Genomic DNA, 11,602 nt, shown 5'->3' on the forward strand with positions numbered 1-11,602 from the left:
CTTTCCGTCACTTTAATACCCCAGATGATTTTCCAATCAGTAGCCCTCCCATGTAAGACAGCGTCATTTGCTTGCGTTTGTAATAAATAGGCCGTCTTTATTGAGAAGCAACCCGTTCTGCTCGGTTCCCAATTCCAGCCATCCCTATTTTCATCATTCCGGAATAGAACAGTAGCTGCTAGCTTATACAAGACATTTCGAGGGAGCAGGAGATGAAGATTGTCCCAGTCCCAACCACGGCCTTCAATCCATAAGTCCGCCACTCTCTTCCCCTTCTCTTCCTCCATCAAGGGTTTAAGTGCTTCCTCACTCAACTGACCAGCCTGTAGCCACCTATCCATCCAGAAATTCGTATCTTCTCCATTCTTAACTAATCTGCTGATGCCCTGTTTCAGTAAATCCACCCCCAGAATGATGCTTTTCCACACAGGGTTTTGCGGGTTCTTTTTCCTGAACACATCCAAGCCAGTCCTGTTCCCCCCATATATACTCATTAGCACCTTAGCCCAAATGCAATCCTGCTCTGTGAGGAGTCTCCAGCCTAGCTTGGCAATATTAGCGAGGTTTGCTTTCCTGGTCTGACGAATGCCAAGGCCTCCAAGCTCCTTCAGTTTACATATAGTTTCCCACTTTACAAGGTGCATTTTCCTCCTACTGTTCTCACTACTCCAGATGAAGCTCCTGTTCATGCTGTCCATACGCTTACTAACACTTACCGGAAGTGTCGACGTCTGCATAGTGTAGATAGGCAATGCCGAGAGGACCGACTTAACCAGTGTTACTCGCCCTGCAAGGGATAGGCTCTTCTCATTCCAACCCGCTAGGCGGTTCCTAACCCTGTCAATCACATAGTCAAAAGAGTGCTTGTTTATTTTCTCATGAGCAAGGTAAGTTCCCAAATACTTCCAAGGTTCCTGGTGCTCTTTATCCCCAAAATCCATGTTATCTGGTTCTGGAGCTGAGTCTGGACGCAAGAAGAAAAGAAGCAGCATGATTTTTCAAGGCTAACCTTCTGCCCAGACCCATCATAGAAGGCCCCCAGAATCTTTTTAATCGTTTCCGCTTGTTTTTTAGAAGCCTCAGCCATTAGAACAATGTCGTCAGTGAAGAAGCAATGGGATATTTTGGGCCCATTCTTAGAGTGAGTAACTAGAATCCATTCCCCTGCTTCCACCGCATCCTGTATGAGATGGTTCAGGCGCTCGAGACAAAGGACAAACAGATAAGGTGACAGCGGGTCCCCCTGCCTGAGACCTCGGGTCGGTTTGAAACCAGTCCCTTTCTCCCCATTCCATAGGATATGCATAACCGGTGTAGTGACACAATTCATGATGACCGAGATGAGACCCGGGGGAAGGCCGAGCAAGGTCAAAGTATCCTGAAGAAAATTCCAATTGATCCGATCATACGCCTTTTCCAGGTCAAGCTTTAGGAGCATTCGCTTCTTTTTATTCTTAATGCGTTGGAAAGAGAAGATGGTTTCCTGCATTAGAATCACATTGTCCGATATCTGTCTACCCGGCACAAAGCTACTCTGCATAGGACCAACTACATCAGGGAGAATAGTTTTGAGCCTATTTGTAATACATTTGGTGATGAGCTTGTAACTGACATTGCATAGGCTAATCGGCCTAATCTGCGTAAGGCTCTCAGGATCCTTTACTAGTGGGATGAGGGAAATGAGGGTGTCGTTCATTCCCTCCTCCAACTCCCCCAAGTTGAGGCCCCGAAGAACACAGTCCCTAGTCCTGGCTCCCACAGTATCCCAAAACCGCTGATAGAATCCCGCTTGAAACCCATCCAGACCTGGCGCTTTCCAAGGAGACATGCTACGGAGGGCTTCCTTCACATCATCCATAGTAAACGGTTGCTCCATAACCGAGTAATCCGAACAGCTGATCGCAGGGAACCCATGTGCGGATTGAATTTGGATCCTGTTCGGTAACTCATCAAAATGCAGCTGCTTAAAAAAATCATCTGCCATGATGCGCAGCATCCGATCTTCCCAAATCCAGGTACCATCACTACATCGAAGCCCAATCTTCCAATTACGGCGGTTTCTGATCACGGTTGACAGGTGGAAGAATTTTGTATTTCTATCACCCTCCTTGAGCCACTGCACCCTCGAACGCTGCGCCCAAAACAATTCCTCCTAATGCAGGATAGTGCTTAGTTCCTGTCTTACTTTGCTCTCAAGTCTCAGCATCCCAGACGTGCAATTAGAAGCCAAGCTCTTTTGGATCCCTCCCAGCCTAGCATAGGCTCTCTTTTTCCTGTGGGCCAGATTCCCAAAATCTTCCTTGTGCCAAACCGTCAACCGATCTGCCAGATCGTTGAGCGCTCTACCAAGGGGAATCGCGTCATTCCAGTTTTGACTAACCAACTCCTGTAGAGAATTCCCTTCAAGCCAGGCACTCATAAAGCGGAAAGAGCTCCTGGGCTTGCTTATGTTATTAAGAACGTCAATCAAGATAGGAGTGTGATTAGACTGAGTTCTCTGGAGATGTCTCACCACAGCAGAGGGAAAGCGGAGACGCCACTCGGCATTACACAAGCCCCTATCCAACCTGCACGCTACACGGGTTCTTAGCGTGGATCCCCTGTACCACGTAAACTTCGGCCCCTCATACCCCAAATCCACTAATTCAAGCTCATTAATCCAGGAAGAGAAGAGATTACATCTGTTAAGAGTTCTATACGATCCTCCTTGCTTCTCACTGCCTTCTTTGATGCAATTAAAATCACCACAAAGAATCCAGGGCCCCGTAGTGTATCTTAGAAGTTGGCCAGTATCCACAAAAAAAGTACGTTTGTGAGATAATTGAGGTCTCACATAGACAACCGTAAGGTCAAAAAATTGATCCTTCCATTCACCCTCCTTCAAAGCAACGGCACAGTGGATGAACTGATAATTCTTCTCTTTTATATTAATCTGAACCTGCGCTTCATCCCAGAAAAGCCAGACTCCTCCACTGAACCCCTCTGCCTCAACGATCTCGCAATTATTGAGGCCCATCTGCTTACCAATAGCCGGAGCCCGAGTCCCCGGAATGCGGGTCTCAAGCAGACCAACAACATGTGGTTTATGAACCTTCACCATGTGCCTTAAGGCTCTCTGAAAATTAGTGCCACCGGCACCAAAACAATTCCAAATAATAATCTTCATGGACAAAATAAAAAGGAACAGAAGCCAGAACCGACTCAATTCGGGCTCCAACCAGGAGGCTCCTCCTCCATTCTGATTACGTTGCCTAAACTCTGCACTGCTGCCCTTTCTCTTAATTTCTGATTTAGCCTGTCATTCCCTTTCAACTTAGGATTCTCATGCTGAACATTGACGTTTAGAGCGCTGAGAGGCTCCCGTGGATCCATGTCAAACCTGGTTCTTTTCCCTCTCCCAGCCCCTGTATCTGTCATGGCACTCTCCTGAATCCCATCACTTCCCATACGGCTGCCCTTCTCTATTTCCATCAGGTCGTTGTTCAAGTTAGCAAATCTGTTAGGATGGGAGAACGAACCTTGCTCCTTGTTTTCCTTCTGTTTATTAGGCTTTACCGGTCCCTTAAATTTCTGCCTCCGGGCGGAGGTACCACCTGTACTTTCCTTCTCACTTTTTTCGGGCTCCGTCGCCTTAAAACCTGTGAAGTCGCCCTTGCTTGTGCTTCCCAATTCCCTTACCTGCTGCTGGACAAATGGGTTCAAGACTGGTTCTTTCCAGGCATTCGATCTCCCTCTGTTTTCATTACCTTGGTTGGTATTTCTAGCCTGGAACTTCCTTCTAGGCACCAGCATCCAGGGCCCATAAACCTCCGCGTTCATGTCCTGGACTCCAGATCCTGATTCAGACATCAAATTCGGACCCGTAGTTTGGTTATCGCTATCAACTTCTTTCTCTCTTTCAGCTGTTACCATATCATTGGTCTCCTGGGTCTTCTTGATAGGCACGACACTCTGCCAGCTGCATTCCGTCCTTAGATGGCCGTATCTACCATATTTTGTACAAGCTATATGGAGGCCTTCATATTCCACACGCTGTAACTCCCCATCAAGCTCAAACTGTGCAATTAAAGGCTTCAGTAGGTCAATTTCCACGCATACCCTGGCGAACCGTCCCCTAGTCCTCATGGCCGTATTCTCATCAACACGAACCGGTTTTCCGATGGTCGCTGCAATTCCTAACAATGTATCCTCATTATAGAATAAGAGAGGGAGTTGAGGGAAACGTACCCAAACCATAGACTTCTCCACGCTAGCTTCAACTGGACTGAAAGAGGCGGACCAAGTACGAACTGTCAGGTAGTGTCCCTGGATCATCCAAGGACCATCATTAATCACATGGCTTCTATCCAGCTCCTAATCAAATTGAACTAGGTGGAAGCCCTCTCCCAAGTCCATCATACTCACCCCTGCAATTGGCTTCCACAATTCCATGGTTCTCCGTTGAAGCGCTACGTAACCCAAGCTTCTACCAAGGACCTTAATGATTAGGGCGTTTTCCCAGGGTTTCGCCAACCTTTTTTTGAGCTCAGGGTCGATGGTGACAATCGGGACAAGGGGGTCTTCGCTGTTCTCATTAATCCGGATTAACCCCTCCGCACAGAGGTCCTTACGAGGGCGAGAAGACGAAGCAAAAGGCTTCACGGCGGCAATATCCTTCCAGGACAGCTTGGGCGGCGGCGGATTAGACTGTGGCGGGGGTAACTGATCTTCGGTCGGGGTGAAATTCGAGCGGTGGCGGTGGTCCGGCGAAGACAACCCTAGGGCTGCCGCAGGATCGGACAGGGACATCATAACGTGTATCTAAATTTTGCTTACTAATATTAATGTTGGTAACTTGATCCTTAATGTATCAAAACATTAATCTTATCTTAGAAATGTCAAACCGCAAAGGAAAGCATTAATTTTAGACATTTGCTAAGTTAATTTAATATATATATTTTAATTAATTAATAATATAAAAGTATCTTCTTTCAAAAAAAATAAAATAAAAATAGAAGTATCTAAAATACAGATCACATATTTCTTAAAAAGAAATTATAGGCCATATATAAAACTCTAATATATAAACTTTAGCCTCTAAAAGAATAAATTCTAGATGTTAATTTATAAACTCTAAATCTTAAATTATAAATGTTAGATCTTAAAAATTTTGAGCTTTCCATATGAATATCATAAATACCTATAAAATTATATCATCAAACTTAATTCTCAATATTTAAATATTTTTGATATATAGCAAATAAAAATGAAATTTTAAATAAATTTCCTTTCTTTTTAATATGTGTTGTTCTGCTACCAGAAAAAGAGGTTTTAGATGAATTGGGCTTAGAGTGGACTATTTTCCTGGGCCATGGGCTAACAGGCGGAAGCTACATTGTTCATATATATTACTAATAATTACTTGATATGTCTAACGTTGTAAAAAACGCTAGACGTTAGTCAGACGGATAATGCCTTCGAGGATTAATCGGAGATTAATTGGATTTGTATTTTTATATTTTTATTTGTTAATTAACAAATTGTTATATAAATTCAATTAAAATATGAATTATACTATCTAAAAATAATAATATAAAATTATTTAACACAGAAAAACACGTATATTTGTAACATATATCTTTAAAAATGTACAAACATCAAGATTTCAATAGTAATATCATTGAAACAATTTAAAAATGATTTATAATAAAGCAAAAATAAATTCATAAAAAACAAATGCTTTTGTTCATTGTTGTTTAGGTGGTCTAGGCGACGTTGAGGTGGCTAAAAATCGTTTAAGAGAAAAAAAAAATACTCAGATGGACTAATCGAAGAAAATCGGAGCAAATTTTCGATTTCTAGTGTCTAGACGGAACCTAGCCGGTCCAGACGGCTTTGTTTTTGAACAATGAATAAGGCTGTAAACGGGGCGGAGATTGCATTAACTATCCCTGACCACTGGTCTATCGGGGATTCCCCGTCCCCGAATTATAAGTAGGGAAAATTTAGCTACCATCCCCACCCTGTGGGGATCCCCATCCCCATCCCCGTTTAAGTTTTTAAATTTTTTACTTTTTTCTTGTAACACATTAATTTGTAGTATATAATTTTTTTAAATTCATAAACTACTATTTGAGGGACATGTAAAATCATAAACTACTAGACATAGAAAATTAATTAAACAATTACAAACAAAGATTCAAAGCATAAAATAACAACAAGTTCAAAATAAATTAATAATATATTTTTAGTTTTTTTTTCTTTATTCGGGTATTTAGTCGGGAATCCCCATTGGAGACACTCGGGGACGGAGATGGGACACTTATAACCATGCCTGCACCGTTCCCGACTGTCGGGGACAATATACAAACCATCCGCGTCTCATGGGGATTCCCCGTCCCCATTAGGACAGATCTCTAACGGGTATGGGGAATCCCCATCTAATTGACAACCCTAACAATGAATGTCTCATTTTCACGTGATAACACATGATATTTTAAACTAATTTAATTCTAAAATACGAAATTACAGGACTAAATTGATACATAAATTTTATTTCAGACTAAATTGATTCGTATTAATCAACTACTTTTTTTCACATGTTTACTTATGAGCTATTTCACCTCTCTTTACAGATGTATATAGTGAGAAACAAACTTAATTTAAAAAAAAAATGCTCGACTTATGTTACAATCTGTGCTACGATCCATAACCTTATAACTTGCTCAAAACGGATCATTACATATACCGTACATGTTAAACATAACACATATAACAAGATTATGACATGCCAACCCGAATTGTCATCTCTACCGAGATCAAAGTAAATCGAAGTCCGTGTTTAACTATCTACAACAAAAGTCTAAGAATGTTCAAAGAGTTGTTTCATATTATAAGGCCCTGTAACACTAGCATCTCCACTCCATAGTAGCTCAGCTAACTGTCCATTAGCCATTTCAGTAGTATGTGCACCATCAAACCACACATACTCACCTGGATTTTTACATAGTTCATATTCTTCTCCATCTCCTCCTCCACATCCAAATGCCCTATATGCTCCTGAACCGCAACACGCAACCTTTCCTTCCTCGAATCCTACACAATTAGAAGTACGTAATAAAGACCGTCTTCAAACTATGAAGATAGTCTCATTATGTTCACTAAAATTCAATTCGAAAAAGATAAATTTGATAGATAAGGTACCATATTTGGAGGGATTATTCACTCTATCGAAGAGCGAATTGTAGTAATCAAAGATCGCGTGTTCGAATCCTGGCAACGTCTTTTGTAACGAATTAAGACTGATAGATAAGTAGTCATTGTGTAATCTTGCTAATGCTAATGGTTGTTCTAAGCAATTGGTGCCAATCTCTGGATTCATTGATTTCATTACAGGTACACAACCCAATGGTCCTGCATTTTGAAATGCAATCTTTCTAGCTCCTAAGCTATATAATTCCTGCCATGGATGAACATAAACATAAACAATTTGGGGATGATTTGATCCAAATAAATAAATCAATTTTGTAAATAAGATGTTCTTACTTTGAGCACGGATGTTAAGTTTCCAACCACCATTTCTACATAAGCTCTTTGATCAGATTCAGTGGCGTTAGGATTTGAGGAATAAAAGTCGAAGTAATCATTTCCACCAATACTAAATAAGTAGACAGCTCTTCTTAAGAACTTCTCAGCTTCTTCTGCTCCATTTAGTTGTTGTTTTAGTGAGTTCTTCAAAGTCTTGAAATACTCTAGTTGCTTTCTTATATGTATCTGGGAAAGAATGGGTAATAAAAATGATAATCGTGTTAAATACAACATGTTATATCTGTAAAATGTGTTATCATGTCAGAAATTGAAAGTCCTACATGTAACAATCCGGATTAGAGTATGTGGCGCAGAAGCGAAAGATTTGAGTATGGAGTGACTTAAGGGATGACAACATGTATAAGAATGAATTGAATTCTCAGTTAAAAATGGTAAGATATGTTTGATGACAACGTGGATAAGAATGAACTGAATTCTGTATTGAAAATGGTAAAATATGTTTTCATAAAAATGTAGACATGTTTTAAAACCATATTCAATTTAGACTAAAGCCGACAATATCTAAATTGGTGAAATTCCAAATTTGGTATTAATTAGTACTCAAATTAACAACGGATTGATTCTAACAAGAGTCACAATTATTTTAACTAAAGATTAGTCTAAGACTAAATAACCTATGACAAAGACCTCGAGGTTAGGGATGTAAATAGGATGGAGAATGCATTTCCAATCCCCCTGTTCTCCGACTAGTTGGAGACTCATTGTCCCTGTCCCCACGAATTAGACGGTGACACATTTGTCCCATCACCGTCTCCGTTCCTGTCCCTTGGGAATCCTCCATTTAAAGGTGATCCAAAACTTGTATCCTCATTCTTCAAGTTAAAACCTTTAGGTACTAGTAGCTAATAATAGGAATCATCCAAAATTATTCTCAAATTTTTCAAACCACCGGAAAATTGAAAATGGAAAACAATCCATCAAGTGGTTAAAATGTACTTAAAATAATCGGATTCCCATCCGCAATTAACGGGACCGGATATCTTTTCCATCCACATCCCATAGGTTTTTTTTTTTTTTTTTAAATTGAAGATTCCTGGTACCCATTAGGGATGGAGCGGGTCACCAACAGAGAATCTCAGCCCATCTACATCCCTATCTGAGGTTAAGGAGAAAAAGAAAGTGTCTTTATAAAAAAAAATTCAGAAGTACATACTGTTCCGGGATGAGTTCCAGCAAGAACACCAGCTCCAGCAGAAGCAAAATTAGCTCCATCAATCAATGGATGAACACTTGATTCAAGGTAAGGCGGAAGTAGAGCCAAATTAGCGAATTGGGCTGCAAAGAATCAACAAAAACAACATTTAGATGGATTTATGACTTCATCAGATAAAAGAAGTGAACTACAATCTCACCGATAAAATCAGGAACTATCCGGCCATCGGAAAGTCTGCCGGTGGGATGGTCAAAGAAGGATTGACCATAAGGCCAAGAAGTAGCTTGAGTTCCTTCATCAGTAGAACCATTAAGATACTGATTGTTTCCTGGATCAAAAAGTGAATCCCCAAATACAAACAAGGCCTTGTGTTCTTCTGCCTTGAATTTATCATAGCAGATCCTTGGATTCTTCAAGCTTACACATAAATTGATGATGCAGAATACGAAGCTCAGGAAAGTTTCCATTACCTAACTTTCTCAACTCTAAACCCTTTGAAGCTCTTCGTTTGGAAAGAAAGAAACAAACTCTGCTTCTTAAGGAGCAACAGGGTCATGGTCCGTATAGATGGGACTGCTAGCTACGGAAAGGATTGAATCCGCGACCTTCCGCTAAGACTTTCTGACAAAGATTAAGAAATTAGTATCCACCAATAAAGATACACATAATCATAGAGCTATATTTTAATTTAATTAAATCATAAGATAGGCAGCATGTGTAACATTTAGCCATTGTTATAGGTTATACAGGAATCTAGCAGCTGACGTAAGCATTGAGATTATTCTTTTAAAACATTTTGATTGGGTATAATTGTTCAGAATGTGTTTGTTGACTTGTCGGTATAGTCGCATGTTAATCTTGTGCACTTTTTTGTTCTTATTGGTTTATGGGCCACATGTGGTTTTAATGCATTTAATTTGGAGATGAGTTTTCTTGTTTAAGGTTCACGGGCTTCCCGTTTCTATTAACTTTGTACAATTGAATATGGGTTCTACCTTCACAAGTAATGTCTCATGATCTCTACTACGATTCTTGAAGTCATTTTCGGTATCTGAGATAAGACTGTAAGAGTATAATTCTCTGTGTTTGATATTGATATGAAGTGTCGTATTTATACAGAATACAGTTCACTTTGTAGTGAACAACTATAGTCAATAACTGAACCTATATTCTAGGCTAGAGATACGTAACAGAATGATACAGATAAATAACAACTAAATACATAGTCTAATACACCCCCGTAGTCGAAGGGTTCGGAGGGCGAACATTGAGACTATTGCGAAAATCTTTAAATAGTGTTGAGGGAAGGCCTTTGGTGAAGATGTCAGCGATTTGATAGCGAGAGGACACGTGGAGGACACAGACTTCTCCTTTTGCAACGCGTTCTCGGACAAAGTGAATGTCCATTTCAACATGCTTAGTGCGGTGATGCTGAACCGGGTTGCTTGTGAGATACACGACGCTGATATTGTCACAGTACACTATTGAAGATTTCTGAATCGGACAGCCAAGTTCTAAAAGCAGATTGCGTATCCAGCACGTTTCTGACACGACATTGGCAACGCCGCGATATTCGGCCTCTGCGCTGGATCGGGACAGTGTTGGCTGTCGTTTTGCGGACCAATAGATTAGATTATCCCCTAAGAAGACATAGTAGCCTGATGTTGATCGGCGAGTGTCGGGACAGCCTGCCCAATCGGCATCTGTGTAGGAGACCAATTGACTAGGAGATGATGCTAGAAGTGTGAGGCCAAAGTCAAGGGTGCCCTGAACATACCTGAGGATGCGTTTAAGAGCAGCCATATGTGTTGTTTTTGGGTTGTGCATGAACAAGCATATCTGTTGAACTGCATATGAAATATCAGGTCGGGTAAGGGTGAGATATTGAAGAGCACCAGCCAATCTTCTGTATTCGGTAGGGTCATGGTAAGCAGAACCAGAAGAGATACTGAGCTTTTGTTTGGTGTCAACTGGAGTGGTAGCCGGATTGCATGAGCTGAGTCCTGCTTTTGCAATTATTTCAGAAGCATACTTCCGTTGAGATAGGAAGAGAGAACCAGGAGAGTGAGTTACTGATATACCCAAAAAATAGTTCAAAGGGCCCAAATCCTTCATTGCAAATTCGGAGCTCAATTGTGACATTACTGAAGCCTGAAGTGTGTCAGAAGAGGTAATTAGCACTATATCGTCGACATACAGAAGTATGTATGCCGTATCAGAGCCTTGTCTGTAGACAAATAATGAGCTGTCAGAGATGCTATTAGAGAAACCGATTTTTATGAAAAAATTTGCAAACCGCTGATACCAGGCCCGAGGTGCCTGCTTGAGCCCGTATAATGATTTCTGTAGCAGACATACATGATCCGGATACCTGGAATCCCGGAATCCTAGCGGCTGGTGCATGTAAACGGTTTCAGTGAGATCCCCATGCAGAAAAGCATTTTTGACGTCTAATTGCCGAATTTTCCAATGTTTGGACAGTGCTATACTCAGGACAGCACGAATAGTGGCCGGTTTAACCACATGGCTAAATGTTTCACCACAATCAACTCTTGCCAACTGTCCGAAACCATTCCCAACCAATCTTGCTTTGTATCGCTCAAAGGAGCCATCTGATTTTGTTTTGTGCCTGAAAATCCACCAACTACGAATAATATTAGCACATTTTGGACGGGGTACAAGTACCCACGTCTTATTTGCAATAAGAGCCTCAAATTCATCAGTCATGGCTTGTACCCAGTTTGGATCACTTAATGCAAGAGAAGGTGTTTTGGGAAGCGGAGATATGGTAGGTTTTGTTAAGGCAGACAGATTTAGCATTCTACGAGGTTTATGGATGCCATGTTGAGCTCTCGTGGCCAT

The 11,602-nt window shown here is 41.0% G+C and overlaps 1 protein-coding gene across 2 annotated transcripts; it reads right to left on the reverse strand.

The window, feature by feature from the left end:
* Nucleotides 1–6,504: 6,504 nt before the first annotated feature.
* On the reverse strand, nucleotides 6,505–9,476 carry LOC136224849 (GDSL esterase/lipase 1-like). 2 transcript variants are annotated; one of them, XM_066013279.1, is made up of 5 exons: nucleotides 8,940–9,470; nucleotides 8,741–8,862; nucleotides 7,525–7,752; nucleotides 7,183–7,438; nucleotides 6,505–7,074 (listed from the first exon to the last, which is right to left on the reverse strand). In XM_066013279.1, the coding sequence occupies exons 1-5, from the start codon at nucleotides 9,205–9,207 to the stop codon at nucleotides 6,842–6,844; spliced, it is 1,107 nt and encodes a 368-aa protein (XP_065869351.1). In that variant the 5' UTR covers nucleotides 9,208–9,470; the 3' UTR covers nucleotides 6,505–6,841. The 2 variants fall into 2 exon arrangements, with proteins under 2 accessions (XP_065869351.1, XP_065869352.1); XM_066013280.1 differs by having other exon boundaries at nucleotides 6,968–7,106; nucleotides 8,940–9,476.
* Nucleotides 9,477–11,602: the final 2,126 nt, after the last annotated feature.

Source organism: Euphorbia lathyris, chromosome 3 (genome assembly GCF_963576675.1).
Source record: "Euphorbia lathyris chromosome 3, ddEupLath1.1, whole genome shotgun sequence".
Lineage (NCBI taxonomy): Eukaryota > Viridiplantae > Streptophyta > Magnoliopsida > Malpighiales > Euphorbiaceae > Euphorbia > Euphorbia lathyris.

Coding starts and splice junctions, on each gene's coding strand:
- LOC136224849 (XM_066013279.1), bottom strand. CDS start 9,207: ATGGAAACTTTCCTGAGCTTCGTATTCTGCATCATCAATTTATGTGTA. Junction 8,863..8,939: donor GATAGTTCCTGATTTTATCG/GTGAGATTGTAG, acceptor GATTCTTTGCAG/CCCAATTCGCTAATTTGGCT. Junction 7,075..7,182: donor GAATAATCCCTCCAAATATG/GTACCTTATCTA, acceptor CTAATTGTGTAG/GATTCGAGGAAGGAAAGGTT.